The sequence below is a fragment of the Rousettus aegyptiacus genome, unplaced genomic scaffold, assembly GCF_014176215.1.
Source record: "Rousettus aegyptiacus isolate mRouAeg1 unplaced genomic scaffold, mRouAeg1.p scaffold_m13_p_7, whole genome shotgun sequence".
Lineage (NCBI taxonomy): Eukaryota > Metazoa > Chordata > Mammalia > Chiroptera > Pteropodidae > Rousettus > Rousettus aegyptiacus.
Genome location: NW_023416310.1, coordinates 50100142 through 50120225, shown reverse-complemented (window position 1 = coordinate 50120225; position 20084 = coordinate 50100142). Strand labels below are relative to the sequence as shown.

At 35.6% G+C, this 20084-nt stretch overlaps 1 protein-coding gene across 1 annotated transcript in view; it reads left to right on the top strand.

Moving 5' to 3' along the window:
* LRRTM4 (leucine rich repeat transmembrane neuronal 4) overlaps positions 1-14691 on the top strand; it is a 636794-nt gene extending 622103 nt beyond the window's left edge. The window contains exon 4 of the mRNA XM_016122989.2: positions 14341-14691. Within this exon, the coding sequence (XP_015978475.1) occupies positions 14341-14562 (222 nt within the window). The 3' untranslated portion in view covers positions 14563-14691. The remainder of the gene's footprint in view (positions 1-14340) is intronic.
* Positions 14692-20084: the final 5393 nt, after the last annotated feature.

Below are 20084 nucleotides of genomic sequence, written 5' to 3'. Positions count from 1 at the left end.
TCCTCCCACAGCCTCTTCTTTATAGGCACATGGAGAGAGAGAGGAAATTTTCTGCTGTTTCTTCTCATAAGGACACTGATCCTGTGGAAGCAAGACCCCAACTTTACGGCCTCACTTGACTTTAGTTATGTCCTTCGAAGCTCCATCTCCAAAGGTAGCCACACTGGGGGTTAAGGCTTCAGCAGATAAATTTGAATGTGTTGGGGCAGGGTGGGGAGGACACAAACATTGAGTCCAGAACATTAGTATATGCCTTCTTTAGTATTCAGTGTGTCACAAAATCTTTCATGAAGCTTTTCATCAACTTCTGACTTCCACCACCTATTGACCCTAGGCAATGGACAGAAATGGGATGTTGTCCAATTTTCTCTTTTACTCTTCTCAATTTTCCCAATCCCTGCTTACACAAGTTCTCCCTCTACCATCAGTCATTACACAGGCTTCCTACTCTATAGCAGAGGTAGAGGTGGGAAACTGTATCACCTATATATATATACTAGCAGCATGTTGACCTTAGGTTAGCTAAAAAGTTAATAAGTCCTTTTTATGTTTTCACTTAGTCGAATACAAATTACCTGCCATCCTAGAAAATGGTGCTCTCAGTGGCCATGTGGGAGCCACATAAAATTCAATCTAGCCAAAGACTATTGGGCCCTTTTTCTATCATATTCCTCAATACTAGACTCAATTCCAAGAATCTAGGACTTCCCCGAGGGTATAAGTTCATGATGAAATAATAAACTTATTTATAACTTACTATTATAAAGAATAAGTTGGATTTTCTTTCTAGTGATAAACCAGCAAACCACGATTCATTTGGAATTGTAAAAAAAAATTAGTCATTTCATTGAGCATTCCTGGTAATATTCAATAAGTGTCAGCCTTCTTGCTAAAAGGTAATGGTTTTTCTGCATTAAGATGCAGGTCAGAAATAAGAACTTCCAAATCAAACTGGTAACAGAAGTGCGAAATTAAGAATCTAGGCTAAATACCATGATTAGGGTCAAGAACTCAGAAAGGTCAGGATCTAAGGGAATCATGTACAACTGAAACATAGCAGTAGATTAGAAGTGACCTGCTTAGATAGAAAGAAAGAGTCTCTGAATCATAATAAATTTACATAGCCGAAGAAGCAATGTGAATTCATTGAAGTGATTTGGCATAAACGGTAGGTAATGATGGAATTAGAATACAAGAGGGCAAGGTGGAATTTTTGATAGAAAATAGAGAGAAGAAATTTGGGCAGGGAAAAAGAAACACAATATTAAAGAAACAGTGTAGAGAGAGTAGTTATTGAGAAGACCTTAGGTTTTGGGTATTGGCCAAAGGAAACAATGAAGCACAGCATGGTGGATTGACCCAGCTCCCCTGGAGTATGTCAACTAATCTGGCTGCTTAATTTAGCTTCATTCTGAATTGGGGGCCAATGTAAAGTTGATACTTGCAGTGCTGGGGAACTATAAGCATGTAGACATTGTGGCCCGTGGTGGAGCATGGTAGCAAGAGAGAAGTAAGTAAGCCCTGTGATCTTTGGGGTGTGTGGCAGCTGAAATTCAGGGTGATGGGTGGAAGGTGGGCACATAGCTCCTTTAAGCTGTTCTCTGTAGTCTCTCACACAGAGATAATTTCCTCCTATGATTTACTTCCACAAATGGCCGATTTCATGAATTATTTGTCAACTCTTACTTCCCCGGTGGCAGAGGACAGACACCCCTTTACAGCACCCTGTGTATATGTGTGCCAGTTGCTTTAAAGCAGAGATGAATTTAATGACCCTTCCCTAAGTTTCTCCTAGTCATTATTGTGTACTTGCTAACACTTGGGGGTTTAATTCTTTTTTTTTTTTCCTTTTAAATTTATCACTTGATGAAAATAATTGGGAGGTTCGAATATTTTTCAACAGTAGGAGTCTTTATTAGCTTTTAAGTAGATAAAAATATCCTTTCTTCCCCACAGTGCAAAATGGAATGGGCTATTACTACCATCCCAGTAAATTAAATTACTTAAAAAATAAATAAATAAAAGAAATAGATTGCGAAAATGTTTAGCCAAAGGAGTTCTCCAGCTGACTGAATGTTTATGGGCACTTCGCCATCAAGGCAAGGTAAATCCACCTACAAGTAGCTATTTAAAAAACATGTGTATAATGACAGTTGTTAAACTTACCCAACTGAATTACACCTAACTTTAGACAAAAGAGTAGAATGCATACATAATCAAATTGATGATAACTAAAAAAGACAGCAGAATAATCACTGACAAGAATATGAATGGGGCCAACCGAAGAAGATCAGACTGGTGAGACAGAATAATTAGGAGTAATGAACTGAACTTAAGAGAAAGGACAATTTAATCGGAGAGTAAAAAACGCACATATGTGCACCATGTTTGGTGACTTCTGACTGGGAAGTAATGGGCTCTGTTTTGAGCCAGGCAGTCTCCAGGCAGGTGCAGGGAATTAGGTAAATTATACTGCGTACTCCCTGTGGTGCCTATATCTTTAAGGGAAAGCAATCTAAATTTAACAAGGATCAGTGTTCTCAGCTTTGGTCGCACATTTGAATCACCTGGGGTCCTATTTTAAAATAATGTGGCCTGGGCCATACCCCAGAAATTCTGATTTAAATGATCTTGGATAGGGACCCAACATAAGTATTTTAAAAATCACCTCAGATGTGTCAAAGTGACAGCTGGGCCTGAGAACCACTGCTTTCAGGGCAATTTGTGTGGTTGATGAAATCTCAAATGACACGTGAAAAGACACGAGGCACTCCATTTCTTGGCCTCCATTAAGGACGGCATGGCTTGATTGTTTTGTTTCTCAGCAGAAACTGAGAAAGTAGCTGTAGCAGTATCCTCACCCCTCCATATCTGGGAAGTACGGTCAGTCTCCATGGCTTATCATAACTTTAGGATGCTTTATTTGTGAGAGACTAAGGCCGAGGTCTGGGCTGAGAGGCGAGGATAACAACCGAAAAAATCGGGGTGCAGAATCCATTCTTTACATGGGAAAGTTGTGGATGAATTGGGTAGATTGTTAAAATTTTAAAAAGAATCCATAGGAGGAGGTGGCTCCATAATGTAATGGTTAGTACGTCTGTTTTACATGCGGAAAGCCTTGGGTTCCCACCCCAGGTGGACCAGGCCCTGATGCACGCTGCGAGCGCATCAGGGGAGATGTCCGCCTTCAAAGATCCAGTTCTTAAAGGGAGATGGCTATATCCCTAGGTCAGGGGGGTGGGATCAAAGAGAATAAATAAATAAATAAATAAATAAATAAATAAATAAATAAATAAATAAAATATGTAAGTAAGTAAATAAAGAAATAAATAAGTTCATAGGAAGCCATGTGCCATGGCTATAGTAGCAGACATGTTGACTATATATAGAAGCTGCATGTGGCACCAAGATTTCTCTTGGTGACTTTATAAGTTATAAGTATCATTCTTTGGATCAAAAACCACGTGGTAAGCTTACTCCCTCTTCTTCCTTTCTTGTAATTTTTCATACATCTCCAGTATTGCATTATACCATAAATAATGTCACCTTGTAAAAATATGCTCACATTTGTGTTTCATTTTAGGCTATGGGTTCCTTAAGGTCATGCACATCTTTAGTCATTCTAATATCTTTAGCTCTCAAAACAATACCAGGCATGCAAATATCTGTAGAAGACGTGTGCCATCCTAGATCCCCTGTTTAAATTCAAAGCTGAGAATGGATGAGAGACATAGAAAAAGACAAAGCAAAGGGAGATGTTCACAGTTTTTGAGGCAAACTTCCAAATAAAACCCAATTCTCTAACAAATATCTCATAAATTCACACATTCTTTTAGAATACATTTATTAAATATTCTAGCCAGACAGCCAGAAAAGCTCTCTGACAGCATAGAGCTTACACTGAGGGAAAACAGACAGTAATGGAGCAAAGATATACATAATCACGAATGTTTAACATTTTGATAGATGCTGTGAGGAAAATAAACCAAGAATTGAAACAGGAAATGGCTTGCATATGTGTATAAGCATAGGGTGGTATTTTAGACAAGATGATTAGGAAAACATGATATTTAAGTTATGACTCTAAAGATCACCATAACCCCCACTGAGAAGAGTTGGAAAAAGAATATCCCAGACAAAGGGAATTCAAGTTCAAAGGCTCAGATATGGGAAGAGCCTTGGTGAGACTGAAAAATAGAAAGAAGACTTTTTAACTTCTCCACAAAACAAAACAAAACCAAACCTATTTATGATTAGATGGCCTGTGAACCTAACCTCTTTTACAACATCGCCAAAGTTCTGCAAGCTTTGTGTTGGCCACCGCCATGCTCTCAGGGGCATGTTCACTGGCCTGAACGTTGCTTCAGATCTTCACTAAAAGGTCATTGGGCGTTTATTCTGTGAGAGCTTGTTTGAGCTAAATGACCTGAACTTCAGACTTCAGAACTCCCACTTGAAGGTTTAAGTCTGACTTCTAAGTTCTGAGGTCATGTGAGTCCAGCTCTTTGTCTGAGAGCTTTATGCTAGAATGGAAGACCTGGATCTTCACAAGGCAACATGCAATGCACACCGGCTGAGAGCACTTTTCTCCCTCTGCTTTACCGACTTGATTATTCCATTTTTTCATGGGCTAAAAGGTAGACAGTAGATCTAGCGTGCAAAATGCACAATACTAAACGCATTAGATATTGTCTTTGTATTGACAAAATTGTTCGAACTATTTTAATACAGGGAATTACAATCAGATGTCTGCCCTTCTATCAGTTCCGAGGAAGCCCCTGGAGTAAAGAAGCTTTATTTTATTTTTCTTCATATACCTAGCACCTACCACAATACCTAACTCACAGTAAATTAGCCTCAAGCTAAATAATTTTATTTGTAACAGTTCAAAAAAATCAAAAGATGATAAATATTTTGACACCTGAAAATTACATGAAATTCAAACTGTAGCATTCAAAATCAATTCTTTTTGAAACAAAGCCACACTCATCCCACTCATTTACATTTTTTTTCTAAGCCTACTTTTACACTTTAATGCAGAATTGAGTTCACTAGTTGGGACAGAGATTTTATGGCTGCAAGCCTAAAATATTTACTACTGGTCCTTTATGAAAAAAGTTTGTCGACCTCTGTGATAAATATTTTCCATGTGAATGAATGCCCAAACAAATGAACTATTATGGTAAATTTATTTTTACATAATCACTTGTTAATAGTTTACACTTCATGGCAGAGATCCAGGCAATAACCTAGATCTTAGCATATTTTGTTAAAAATACAAGACCAATACTATTTATGCATTACTCTGCCATGCTGTTCTAAAATCTAGTCAATCAAAATAAAAACTTTAATTGTGCTTTCTAAATGTGCTTCTATTTTTGTAATTAAATATATACCATCATGCTTCTTTTCATTAGTATCAGCCAGTCCACCAAGAAGTTTTATTTAGAATCAGGTTGCAAATCTCATTCTATCAAGCATTTATATATATGTCTTTCTGTGTGTGTGTGTGTGTTTTACTTCTATGTTTTTCATTTGGTCCTAAACTTTTTTTACCCTGGGATTTGCAATTCAACTTTAAAAAGGTACAGGAATGTAAGAAACTTAATAGCTTTCCTTATATGTGACTTTCACATTTACATTTTTAAAAATCTAGTTTTTACTGATGACCACTGCACTGTAGAATTGGATGATTTGAGAGATTACAAAGTGAGTACATCTTCAGAAAACTGAACAAATTAGTTACATTTGGATTAGACAAGATGCATGCTCTTGCGTAAAACACATCATGAACACTATGGACTATTTAACACTAAGCTATACAGAATGCTCCACAGACGAATGTGGAAACTAGAAATAAGCTACTGTGAACACTGTGGAGAAATCAAAAGTGAACCTGGAAGGAAAAGGTCTGTGATGCCTGTCGCCCTATTGGCATTCCTGCTGCTTTCTATCTATTTCCGTTTCCAAATTTCTGAGGAGAGATGATAAAATAAATCTTAATTTAATCTATTACATGTGCTAAGAAGTTTGGGGTTTGGTTATTTGTTTTCTTCTGAATGGTTTTGTTTTTAAGTTTCCGAATCGGGGGTCAAGTAATAATCATTGTCTTCTTTTTCAGAAAAGACTTGTCTTCTATGGATCATTATATATCATTGAAACTTCCACAATATTTTTTAGAGAGAAAAGATATGGGTTCTGAAATTTTTGTGTCTCTATTTGTTAAGTATTTTGGAAGCAAATTTATGTAGACTTTTCTTAAATAGGGTGTTTGCTTGCAATGCACTATTAGGGAGACCTTACTCTTCAAAGTTAGGGACCAAAGCCATGGAAGGAAAGTCTTTGGAAGTTAATACTCACTAATTAATCCAGCTCATTAGCCCAAAATCTCACTGAATGCTAAGAGTGCTGCTAATGTAATAAACTTCCCAGTTAATGGAGTCAAAGCTAACTTCAAAGAATGGCTAGTACCTCATTCATTAACTTAATCAACTCTCTAGACATCTCACAGACAAGGCGTCCTGGTAGGAGAGCAATAAAGATTTAAGTGGGTGTTCTGTTCTCTTATCCCATCAGTGACTTAAAAGTTAAAATTTGGACAACCATGAGTGCACAAATAGTACACACTGCCACCTTTAAATAAGAACAGAACAAGAAAAACAAGTGCTACTGTGCAGTTTTTATAAGAACTTCAGTTTAAAACCGTTTGAACAAGTTAGTCAATAGAAAGACAACATCTAGTTCATTTAGTATTGTTCATTTTGCATGCTGGATCTCTGTCCATACTTTAGCCCATAAAAAAAAAAATCGTAAGTGGGACAGTTATCAGTGTACAACATTATCTTCTTGTTTTCCTTTAAAGATTTTCTAAAACAAAGGTCAATAGATTTAATGAGTGTATTTAACAAACCTTAATAGATTATTTTATATTTTTTACATTTATTATTCATTTGATTTTCAAAACAAACTGGAGGAAAGATAAGATTTTTATTGTTCTTTCAATCAACAAATATGTGAATACTTATTATGTACTCAAGCAATGTCTAGAGGATGAGGATCAATGAGAATGCATTTTAAATTATCTTATTTCTTATTCATTTTTCATAAATCTTGTCCTTTGCTCTAGTCCTTTGAATTTATCATCTTTTCTTGAATTTTTGTATTTTTCTTTTTTTCTGGAGCTACTTCTCTATTACAGTTACTACTTAGGGAGGAAGGTTTTTGTGTCTGTATAAAGTGTGAGAATGTCAGAGATTGCATGGGGCTCTTTTTTTTTTTTTTGAAAGATATAGATTTTTTTTTATTTAAGAAACCAGGTAACAGTGGTGGTTATGGAGAAAGAGAGCAGCCACTGGTGAAGGCCACTGAAGAAGAAGAAATAAAATCATAGGGAGAAAAGTTTATTTCACTTATGTTGCTTGAAGAACTCACTATTTTCTTAACTAGAAGGTGAGTTTTCTGGTTTATTTAGTGTCCTACAATGTGCATGCACCCTGGAAGTGAGGCTTATTCTCTTCCTCTTCCACTTCTGACACGCTCCCTGATTTTACTCATGGCCAGTAAAAGAAAAACCCTGCTTTTTCTTTTTACCTCAACCAATCCTGGAAACTCAAAGCTAGTGAGTGTTTCATAGTTCTGCAAAAGACATTTACTCAGCCTAAACCAGCTTTTTCTTCAGTTACATTGAATTATATACAAATACATATATTTTTTTAATTTGTTCTCTTCTTTAATGTATATTGTAGGAATTTCTAAGAGGTTTCGTTTTTTTTTTTTTTAATTTGATGATAGAAAAACAAACAAGCGAAATCTCTTTTTTAAAAAAAAAAAAAACAATTCATTTGAATGGAGGATTGAAAAGGTAATAATCAGGGCTCAAATTTCCATCTTGATACAGAAGAGCAGTTATTAACTTTGAGTTCAAGGTACTTTTTCAAAATTGTGTTTTAAAATTAGCTTTATAACAAATGTTTTATAGATAATGTCACGTGATGTTGAAAGTTTTACTTTTTAATTAACAGAAACTAAGGCTTAGATAATTGTGTTTCTTTAAGAAGAAAGCCTGTACCAAAAAAAAAAAAAAAGAATGTTTCATTGTAGAATGGGATTAAATAATATAATTGGATAAATTGATTTAGATTCATTACTTAACTTTTGTATCTTTTTTATATTATAAATGCCTTCAGATATTCAAAACTCAGGAAGGCAAAATTTATGAAAAGCAATTGTTATTTTAATTATCTCAATTGAGGAGTGAGGAATGAAATCAGGTTTGTAAGAACTGTCAGTTTTGCAGCTCAGTCCAATGTCTCAATGCTTTTTGAAAGGAGATGAAGTGGCTGAGTTATTCTGCTTCTCTGGAGCCAGTTGAGTAGAGTTTTTGCTCTGAGGCTCATGTGCCAATGATGAGCCTCTGTGGGTCCTAGGGAGTGCTGGCTGGTCTAAGATGCCTCAGTGGCTCCACCAGGTCTTCCATCCCCCAGCGGGCTAGCCTGGACAGAATCCTAAGAGCTTTGGAACTCAAGAAATGTCACTGACACTGTGTTCTATTGGCTAGAGACAGTTACAAGGTCAGCTAGTATTCAAGCAAGGAGAAATAGACTCTACTTCTTGATGAGAGGACCTGGAAAGACTCGTGGTCACTTATGCAATCTGCTATGGCTGGACCATGTAAAACTTTGGCGCTGTCGCAGTCATGCATCGAATCAGGTGGAAGGAGCTGTATGGCTATCAGGAAATGAAAATAACTTGCAGAGATCATCAGCATAATTGATTGAGAGGACCCAGTTCCTGGTTTCACTTGTTCCTAAGACCCAGTGGTATCATTGTTCTTCCCCAGTGTAGCTAGCTATTAAATCCTTTCTTGTGTCTGTGAGTCAATTAAGTCTCCCTCTTAATCAATTAACATAAATGATCTGAGGTTCCATCAACTTTAATCAAAACTTCTGAAAAAAAATCTTTATTCAAACTCATTTACATTTTCTTATTCCCTATCCATTGTTGTCACCTATTAATACAGTGAGTAGAATAAAGCCTAAGTTACATATTCATTTAGCTATTGCCCTTCATTTTTTAATCAATTTTATTTCCAATAAACCAAGTGTCCATCTTCATTAAGCAATTTAACTATATTAAATACCTCATACGGATTTGTAGGATGATATTTTTTTAAGTGGTCCGAGTAGTCTGACACTATCCTTTAATTTGGAAAATTAGAGACCAAATGTCATTTAGGAAATTGAAAATCAACTTTTTATGACATCAATTGAAAGAACTCATACTGAAATGTGAACAATGTTCATGAAAAGTTAATAAATAAGACTAATGATAGTGCATGGTAATTTTAGAATGATCAGGCTATTAAGCTACTTATAACTAATGCTAATACCTTTGAGGAAAGAAGGTAACAATATTAGAATTTCATGCTCATAAAAAAAAAAAAAAAAAACCCTAAACTTCAAAAGCCTTTCATGATCTCATATATCAAGAGCCCATTTTGCATTGCTCTCACATTTACTATATAGACACATTTCTCATTTTAAATGTAATTATTATGGGTGTAAAATTATGGGATCTGAATCGATTTGCAGACTTTCAAACTCCACATATTTCTCTATTTCTCTATGTGCTTCCTCTTTGAATCCCTAACACTACAAGCCACTGAAATTAAAAGGAGTATGTCCTTTTATACTCCCTCCAGCATGTTGGAAGAAAAACATATTCCAGTCAAAAGGCAAATGATGTTTTCAGAAAATCAGAACATACACCAAAGTTTTTAAACTTCTGGGTGCACAAAGTAGGACTGAAGCTTTGGATAATGAGCCACTCTGTGACCCTTTATGTCCTTGCGTTTCTGAATGGAAACTATAAGACAAAAGACAGAGCACATTTCCAGAGAAGAAACTCAATGTTGAGTAAACTAGAGTGTGAATATGTCTTTTCGGTATATTCCTTCTTTCTTGAAAACCAGGGAGTACTTTCAGAGTTATCTGAAGTTTATAGAGGTAAATGAAATGTCATTATTATCCCTATATTCAGAGGATTCACAGGAAGCTCAGAAGAATTAAAATGACTATAATTAGGGACAATAATGGTTTATTCCTTTGTATCCTACCTTAGATTGGGTTATGAAATATGCCTCTGTAGAACTTTATATGCCTCTATAAAAATTTCAATTTGAGTTAAAATGTTTATATTCCTATGTGAAGCAAATGTCAGAATTTTAATACAGTATGATGTATTCTCCCAATGAGATCCCTTCATTCCTTGTACCATGTCCATTACCTGTAAGTAAAGTTCAGCTTCCAAGGCAATCAGTGAACAGTCAAGCATGTGAATGAAGCCATCTTTAAGTACTGTTGTTGTGCTGTGTTACAGAACGAAGTCCATCAGAGAGCTGATGGAATCCAGGGACCATTTGCGAAAGCTCTTAAGAATGCATTTACAAAAATACCAAATCCACATTAAGTGGAACTTAAGGATACTTTGTTTTGACTCTTGGAAAGGAAACAATGATACACACAGGGACCCAGGTGGTTAATGTACTGTATATTATTACTATAAAGTACAAGACCTCAGTCTCCTAGGTCCTCAAAAACCACAAAGTCAGTTGATTACATAGTGCCCTGTGGAATAGGTTTTAACAGTAAATGAGCAAACATATCAGATATGCTTTCAGAGCTTGCCAATTCACTTGGTTTTTGAATTCTTGTTATTGGGCTATTGTGCAGGAGGAAACTTTACATTTGTTTTAACTCCGCTATAGGTACTAAGGCCATCTCAAATACAATGGAGAAAAGAGCAGGGGCCCTTGTTCATTAAAACAAAAAGTAAACTGGTCCAACTGTAATAGCAAAGTAAATTCTCTGAGTTCAGAAATGATGTAATATATAAAACTAAAGCTCTGCAGTTAGTGCAGGGCCTTTGACATTTGAATCAACTTAATCTGAAGACAAATATCATGTTTTTTGAAATATGAAATTGTTCATTCCCATTATAGTTCCACTTTAAGGACTTTATTTTACATTGACAATTCAATCATATTCCCAAATTAGCTACTGTTTTTCATCTGTAGATTAACCAGTTTGGGCTGAACCGTCTGTAAGACCCATCTCACTCTTGTATTCACTGTTCACATATGTCTATAGATTCAATTATTTGCTTATTGCAGTGACTGGTGAAAGACTATCCATGGTACTGTGAGAGGCTGGACAGAAACAGAACCCATGCTTAATGGTTACTTTGATGTCTTTTTATTATTTGATTAATTTGGAGACAATGAGTCATTCTCTTAAATGAAAGTGTTTAACAGATGTTCTATACACAGTGAATATTGCTATTATTGGAAGTAATTTGGTGATTTCTTTTATATTTTTGAGTTATACCTGTAAGTAAAGAAAGAGTGGAATTTGTAACTCTTAGGAAGGTCTTCATAAAATTCTGTCGAACTATCAGAACTAAGCGGTCTCATTTCTATGCTTTTTCAGAGTTTTGGTGACTTATGACACTAATCACAGATACCTCTACCTATCTGACACACTGCAAAATCCTATGAGGTTTCCTAAAATAGTACTTGCTGACAAATATTTCATGTCTTGACCTATACTGATTTACAGAAAGAGATCTATATGGGTAAGAAAAAAAAACAACTATTTGAGGTTGACCTGACTGGAAATTTGGTATTTGTTAATTCAGCCACATTGTCTTATAATTAGTGCCTTGCTCTCATTGTCAGCACAGAAACTAGTGTCTAATGTGTAAAACATCTCTGTATCAATCACAATTTTGACTTAGTATGTGTTTTTTTCAGATTTTTTTGAGAACAGAATTATATAGGCGAGGTTATAACAACATTATGTTTGATAAGGAATTAACTTTTTTTATTATTTCATAAAGATTTACTGAAAATAGTGTTTGAATTTCATTAGAAGTCAATGTGCCTCTTCCTAAACACAGAGCAATATATATTTAAATTTCTCATTCATTAAGAAAAACAGTGAAATATGAGTTAAGAAAAAAGAATAGTAAAAGCAAGATGAGAATTTATCCAGGCTATTGCTGATCTCATGAAAATAAACTGTAATCTGAATATGTGCTTGGATTGAGTATTTTTTTAAAGCATCTGTACGGTGATTCCTAGTTTAAAAAAAATCACAGTATGACTCAGTAGACACACACTCATATGCACACATACACACATTTGAAACAAAATTTTTATGAAACAACTTAACCATATGATATACTCTGATACTTTCTATTCTAATTAATTTAATTTCAAACATGTTTATCTGGATTCACTAAATTAATTTTATGACCTGCTAATGAGTTGTGATCTGCCATAGAAAATATTTCTTTAATCTATACCTTTTAAAATGTGAGGAGGTAACTTTTATCATAGAAAGTATGGAGGTGTTAAAAATATAATTCTCATACAAACAGATAGTGAATTTGTGTCACGATTTTATTTCACATATTAATAAAGTTACCAGGAATAAAACACTAGACCTAGTTTGAAGAGCATTTCATGGATGTATGTATATAGTAATAGGAGGAATGTATTCTGCAAATAAGTTTGTAAGTTAAATATAAGATGGGTTTACTTCCTACAGACCAATTAAGCCATAAGGCTTTCCAGGTTAACTTCTCTACCAAATTATAAAATTAAAACAATTTATCAATTCCCACAGTTTAACCTAGAGGAAGAGTTAGATCTAGCCCACTCAAAAGACAGATAGTCTATTAGTTATTTTTAAATAACTATATAAAGAAGTACTAACTAAATATGGTTATTAAATTCATGCAAAGGCTAAAATATAGAGCCATAGTATAACAGAGACAGCAGCTTCAGGAAATAACTATCACCCCTACATCTGTAGGACTAAGGGACTAAATAAATATATTGGAATCATTAAACTCAAAAGTTTAGAGAAGGAGCTTTGTGGAGATAAACCTGACTTACCTCGTTCTGGAGTCTCTGAGGAAGACAGGATGAGATAAAATGCTGAAAACACTGCACACGTTGGAAAGACCACAAACTGGAAGTGCCTGCTATTATGGGAGGACCTGCTACAGCCAGACCGAAGCGTTATTGAGAGCAGAAGAAGCAGAGAGGAAGCCCACCATGGGAGCAGTTTCCTCTATCTCTTGTAGCCTTGCATCTCCTTCCAGTGGTCCCCACAGGCAAAGTCTAACAAGGAGCAGCAGATCAAACAGAAATGGAATTTGCAAAGCCCCAGCCTAGCATCATAAAGCCAGCTAGAGAAGTGGGGTTGGAGCCTAGAGACAACAGTTTAAACTGTCACAGCCTCTAACCTTACAGGACAGTGAAATGTTTGCCAATTTATCATCTGCGGACTGTCAATTGAGAGTATCAGATTGGATCTAATGGGTTATGAGAAATGCTCTAGCATGATATCAAGAATTAAGCAGTCATCATTTTCCTTTTTCTAAGCTTGGGAGACACTATTTTTTATCAGAATTTATGATTTAATCAAAAGCTGCAAAAGAGAATCAAGTATACTGTAATTTGAATACTTTCAGCTTTTCCTATTAATGGATTTCTGTAAACCATTATTCAGGGCTATAATTCTAAAACTAGACATGTATTTGGCTTTTTGCTTAAAATCAGTACTATTACATATTATGAACATATAGATGTACCCACTTTCATGATTATAGAGTTCTTTGGGCCAGATTTTGTAGAATTGATAGAAATAATCTATAGGAAATCGTGACTCATTCTTAAAATTTTAAATAAAAGTTATATATGCCCATAAAGATTTCAATCGTATATAAAGATCTTTCTAAGTGAAAAACTATATATGTTTACACGTGTATTTACACAAAATAGATCATACTACACATTCTTTCACCATCTTTTTTTCACTTAATGTATCTTGACACATTACAACAGATTACTACTCCCCAAGCTTTATATTATCTGTATCCAAAGGTATGAATGTACATAATATGTTTTAAATTTCCTTGTTGATAGTAATTTAGGGTTTTTATAACTCTGTTGTGAAAGATAGATGATAGATGATAGATAGATGATAGATAGATAGATAGATAGATAATGATAGATAGAAGGAACATTGAAAATCTTTATAAATGATTTTTATATGCAAAGTGTATATATACACATCTAAAGATGGATAGATATATAGACATAAAACTATCAGTTAAATACTAACAATTGTTATTTTGTTTAATACTTATTAAGAGTGAATCAGCAGTTGATGACTTAAAACTGCAGGAAAGGGAACAAAATACAATCTGAGTATCATCCTCTTATCTTTCCAAAGTATTTTTATAATCGGTCCTTCTCTTTATCATATCCAGATACCACACCACGTGAAGCCCTTGCCATATTACAGCTACGACCAGCCGGTGATCGGGTACTGCCAGGCTCACCAGCCGCTCCATGTCAACAAGGGCTACGAAGCAGTGTCCCCAGAGCAGGACGAAGCCCCCAGCCTGGAGCTCGGGCGTGACCACAGTTTCATCGCCACCATTGCCAGGTCAGCAGCACCGGCCATTTACCTTGAGAGATTAACAAACTAATGAGAAAGCAACTCCTCACTGGAGTCTCGATGTGGGGGACCGGCGGGCTTTCGTCTTAAAGGAGAATGGGTGTCCAACATCGCTCAATCGAGCCGGTTCATCGTTCCTGTCAAAACATTTATGACACAGAGGAAAGAAAACCAGAACTGCGTAAAGAGGGTAGGCGCACCTGCAGCATAAACGGGAGGACTACAGACCTTTCTTGGCTTTAAAACATACAACGAACAAACAAAAATTGCTCCTGGATGTACATAGTAAAAGTGTTGAGTTCTTATAAAAATAGATTTCACCCTAGCTATACATAGGTTTGTTTGTATATTTGCTTTTTCTACACTGCATGGTTGCTGGGCTGGAGAACCAGAGCGCGGGGGGAAAAAACCTGGGGTGGGTGGGAAGTTGGGGAAATGGTATGGTTTTCCTTGTTAGATGTGTGTAACTCTCAGACTTTACTTCAGTTGCTTTATTTCATTTTTCCTTTTAAAATGCTGTCTCTCCTGGTTTGTTTTGTTTTATTTTTATCTTTTTCTTGGTCAAGTGATTCCATTTCCAGTTCTAAACATGGGCATTCGAGTTTATATTGTACCAAAAGAAAATTTGCTTTACGACAAGACTGCAAAGAAACAGAGTTGACCACAAAAGAACTACTGGAATGAAAATCCAATAAGATCTGGATAAATGATCCTTCCAGACACACGATGTATACAATGTGAAGAATTTTGATTTTCTCCTATAGGCAGTCCTAGCTGCTCCTTTTCACAGTGTAAGAAGTCTGGAAAAGGGACCTGTGAAGACCCGCATTTGAAATGACCAACAGAAACACTCTTACCTGGACTAGGAGTATAGGAAGAACGGTGGTATTGTGGTCAATGAATGAAACTACCAAGCTGACACATTTCTAAACACAAGATTATGTGTAACATTGCTTTTCAATTATCAACTAGTTTTTGTGTAGTTTTTATCAATAAAAGAAAAAAATGTTTGAAAAATAAATATATTATTTTGTGGTTGGTAAACCACAACCCATCTAATGTTGAGTGCTTTATCTTCATATTGTAAAATCCTTCTAGTCTATATCAGGGCAATTCAATAAGAATCAGTCGATATCTATCAATTGCCTGTGTGTTTTACCATCAGGTAGAGAGGTCTTAGAAGGCCTAGAAAGAAGTATGAGATGTATCTCATGCATTAACTCATTTCACAATTATTTTTAAGATATATGATGTAACTCAAAATTATATAACAATATTAAAAAAAATAAAAGTAAGTATCCGTGGAAGTTGGAAGTTGTATGAAAATTTAGGAGAGAAAGAACTGTGTGGAAATTGATTATTATCTGAAAGAACCATAGTGATCGCCCACATTTTTAACCAAAGATATAAATCTGCGCACATAGGCTGAGTCATTTTCGCTTGACTTCCTTAGTGCTTCTTTAGCAATGTCTCAATAATTCTTCGTTTCGCTATGGATATTATCTTAACCTAGCCACTGGTCTGATTTGCCTAGTTCTAGTTTTAAAACAAAATAAAATTATAGAATTATATCGTCCTTTGTTAGGTCAGTTTTTGCATTCTGAAAGGTGCTAGCATATAGTGGTGTCAGTGGATTTTTTACAGAAATAAGTTGATAGCTGCCCTCCATTTAATTCCAAATTCCACTAAAATAGTAATAAAAGAGACTTGCGTATATTTTTGCATCAAAGTAAACTAGCATAGAGTACTGAGCATGTTTATTTTTCTCTCAAAATTTTATTACAATTTTAAATTATACTTGAAGTTGAATTCTATCTTGACAAAAATACTATGTCATAATAAGGAAAATTCTATCGTAGGGAGTTTTTCACATTTGAACACAGAGCTACTGCTATCAAACTCTGGTAACTTTCCTATTAACATTTACAAACTAGATTATTATACCTGGCTATGTCTCCTAACCATTTAAGTAGAACGAATTGACTATGAATTTAAAAGTTAATTTCTTGTCATTGTGATTTTTCTTTTAAAAACTATTTAATACAGTTGTAGCAGAACATTTTTGAGTGTCTTCCCAAATTATAAGGATTCTTCTCTTAACCTATCCTACCTTCTGCATCTATCCGGCATCATCCATGTATTTCACCCACCACCCTACCTCTGCACTAGAAGCCATACCTGAAAACGCTTGATGAAAATTGGCTTAAGTCAACTATTTATTTTGTTTATTTCTGTTTCTTATAAGCGAAAGAGTCCTAAATCAACAATGTTCTTCATGTTATTTAAAACTGCTGTATTTAGCCAACAGTCACCTCAAATCTAAGGAGACATAATGAACTGCTGGCAAAACAGGCAACATTATGAAAATGCTATGCCCTCTGAATATGAAAACTTTCAAAGAGTTTTTTAAAAAGGTATCATTTGCATATGCCAGAAGGAATTTACATTGATCTTTGGAAAGCTATTGATGATTAAACAAAAAATAAAACAAACAAAACTCCCCAAACAACATTGCTTGATTAGGCTTGGAAAAGCCCTTAATTGGAAAATTCAGGCTTGATATTGTGCAAGGAGTCAGGTGGGTTTTTAGAGAAAATAGTGTCTTGAAAAAAAGATAGTGATATTTCAAGAGAGGACTTAAGAACCAAATATTGGATTATTGATCACTTGCACCCAAAAGTCAATCACATCTATGCTGACAGCCTGGTATAACCAAGAATACAAGACTTCTGTTAGTCGTCCCCAGGCTAAATTATTGTCTGGGGCTCCTCAACAATAGGGAGCTAATGTGTAAATTTGTTCATGCAAGTCATTTGCTTCACCTTTTCTGAGTAATTAAAGTGCTTTTGCTATGCAAAATGATTACCTAGTGTCCTCTTCCCCTCCTCCTTCAGTCCCTCCACTAGAAAGAGTGTTTGTAATTTTGAATTGTGACATTATTAGAATGTGCTATCTAGTGAGGCAAATGGCAGGCATGGTATTGTCTCTGTGTGCAGGGGGAAGAGTATGTTACACCTCTACATGCATTTTGAATTTTTGTTTACTCTGGGTCTAAGATAAATATTTTTCACTGTCTTCTAAAAGTCAGGAATTAATTTGATCCTACTTATTTTTTATGTTGAAATGTTAATGAGTCCTCTCAAAGAAAGTTATGCTTCATTCCAAGACTATCCTAATTAGTAATTTGACTTTATACCATAATATTTATTGAACTTCTGAAGGCTCTGTGGGTTGAGGAGTATCATGGAGTATTTATAGAGCAAGGACATTAAAAGTATGCCTAAAAGGAACTGTGAATGTGAAACACAGATTGGAACTGAAACCAGAGGGCAACCGAGTCCAAGACTTTTGCTACCTGTGCCATTCAGCCAGTAGACCCACACAGGAGTTGGGATATTTAGAATAAGCATTTATTGTCGAAGCACCAATGATCTGAGACGACAGCAGGTTAACACCTTCAAAACCTGCCTTCCTTTCTCAGTTCAGTTTATAGTATTTAAGGGAAAATCTGGACACTATTTCAAAGGCTGCATGATGGTTCCAGGCGTAGGGATTCTGCTGTGCTTCATGGAGCCTTCCCTCTGGCCACATGGTCCTCCAGTGGCATTAGTGACCCAGAAACAAAGATAGAAGTAGTCCGGAAATAATTCTAGACCATAAAGTATATGATCAGCAAGCATAAGGGCATTAATCCTAAATTTCAGAGCAACTTTGTATGGCAGGGGACGTTCCAAGCTCTGGATCAAGCTGCAGGAAACAATCCATTGTTAGGCTATAAGACAAGGAAAGGGGAGGCCTGGGACACTGTGAGACCTCAACTATGGGAATCCCAACCAGGCCCTTCTTCAAAACAGTCAATTATCCAAACATACTTATTAATTTTTTTCATAAATATTCTTAGTAATGCTGAGTTTGCTTTTACTTATTGTATCATGAAATAAAGATTGCTACATATATAAATGTAACTGCTTTAAATTTTCATCCTATTGTAGCTCTACTTACAACATTTCATGTATGACCATCTGAGATTTAGGATATAAATAATATCACCACTTACAGAATGCCAAAAATCCAAGTACTTTCTAAAATCAAAAGTAAACTAAGTTATATTTCAAATAATTTTACTCAATAACAAAATAGTGTGAGGGGAAGGAGGGCTCTAGCAGGATGCCCCTGGCATGTTATTAGCCTTCAATCCACATTTTATTGGGTAGCCTGAGTACAGATATGGCAGAGGTACAGTACAAAATGATCCATGTCATGAAACTGAGAAAGAGGAGAAAATGTAATGTCTCAATCTGTAAACCTTTTCATTTCATGAGCAATCAGTACATGTGAATTAAATTAGGGAATTTTAGTTGACAGTTTATCATTACACAATAATATAACAAGACCGCCAAAGAAAAAGATATATATACATAGAAATGTCCGAAATAAAGAATGTTATTGTTAGAATCTAAACTTCACTGGTCAAAACACACCTGGAATTCAGTAGCAGTGTCACACCTACAAGGGGACACCTATAAGAATAGCAACCAGAGTATTAAAAGTTAATCAGACAGTGGCATATATCTTTGTTTAATGAAGAATTGAAGTCTAGATCATTTATTGAGTGAAGCTATTAAGCCATTACAGATAATAAATCAGGGAAGAGAAACAGAGTCACTCTGCTCTACAGGCCTATGACAGCCACACAGTGTTGGTAATTGATTATTCAACTGAGGATTTCAAGGCTCATGTGGCAATAATCTGTCTAGGTTCTTGCCAAGCTCCTCATCGCTGTGCCTTTCTGATTTCTGAAGCCTCATGGCCTCATAAGGGCATATTTGCCATACTCCATGATATGTAACCTTTAATTGCCTTTTATTCTGAAGATCATAACCAGCCCAAGTTCAGAAACTCAGGTTATCTATCACTGAAACTAAGTTTTAATTTTACTCAGTCCAAGTGTACACCCGTAGTGACATAGTTTGGCATTGTTCCTATAACAAAATTCTGTAAGCACCTCCTGTTTTGTTCCCTGGACATCTGAGTTCTTCCAGCCTCAATGCATCTCTAGGATCCTGGTTTCTCCAAGGCTGAACACCATCTTTCTTTTGCCAAGCACCTGATTTCTTTGCATGAAGCCCAGTCAGTTGTTAACAAACATGCTGTGCTTATCTCTAAATGACCTCTACTCCTCAAATGCCCAGTGTGCCCTGCTAGGTCAGCCTTGATTTTACTTATAGTACCTTTTGTGCTCTGTTCTCTTGATATGTTGTTCTGCTAGCTAGGCACACATCTTCCTATCTTCTATTATTGAGCTCACATTACTCCAGGAATGCAATCCAGTTTCAAAAAAGTGCCTGTTCTACACACGCAGTAAGATCTGAATTTCCATTATAATTCTAATACACAAGATCAGTGCTTTGGTTCTTCAGCTCTCAAATGTTAGCATGTATGACACTTACCTGAAAGACTTTTTAAAACTACGTGTGGGGGCCACTCCTAGATGTCTCAGATTTGGGCTGGGGTCTGAGAATATTCAATTCTAATAGGTCCCCAGATACTGCC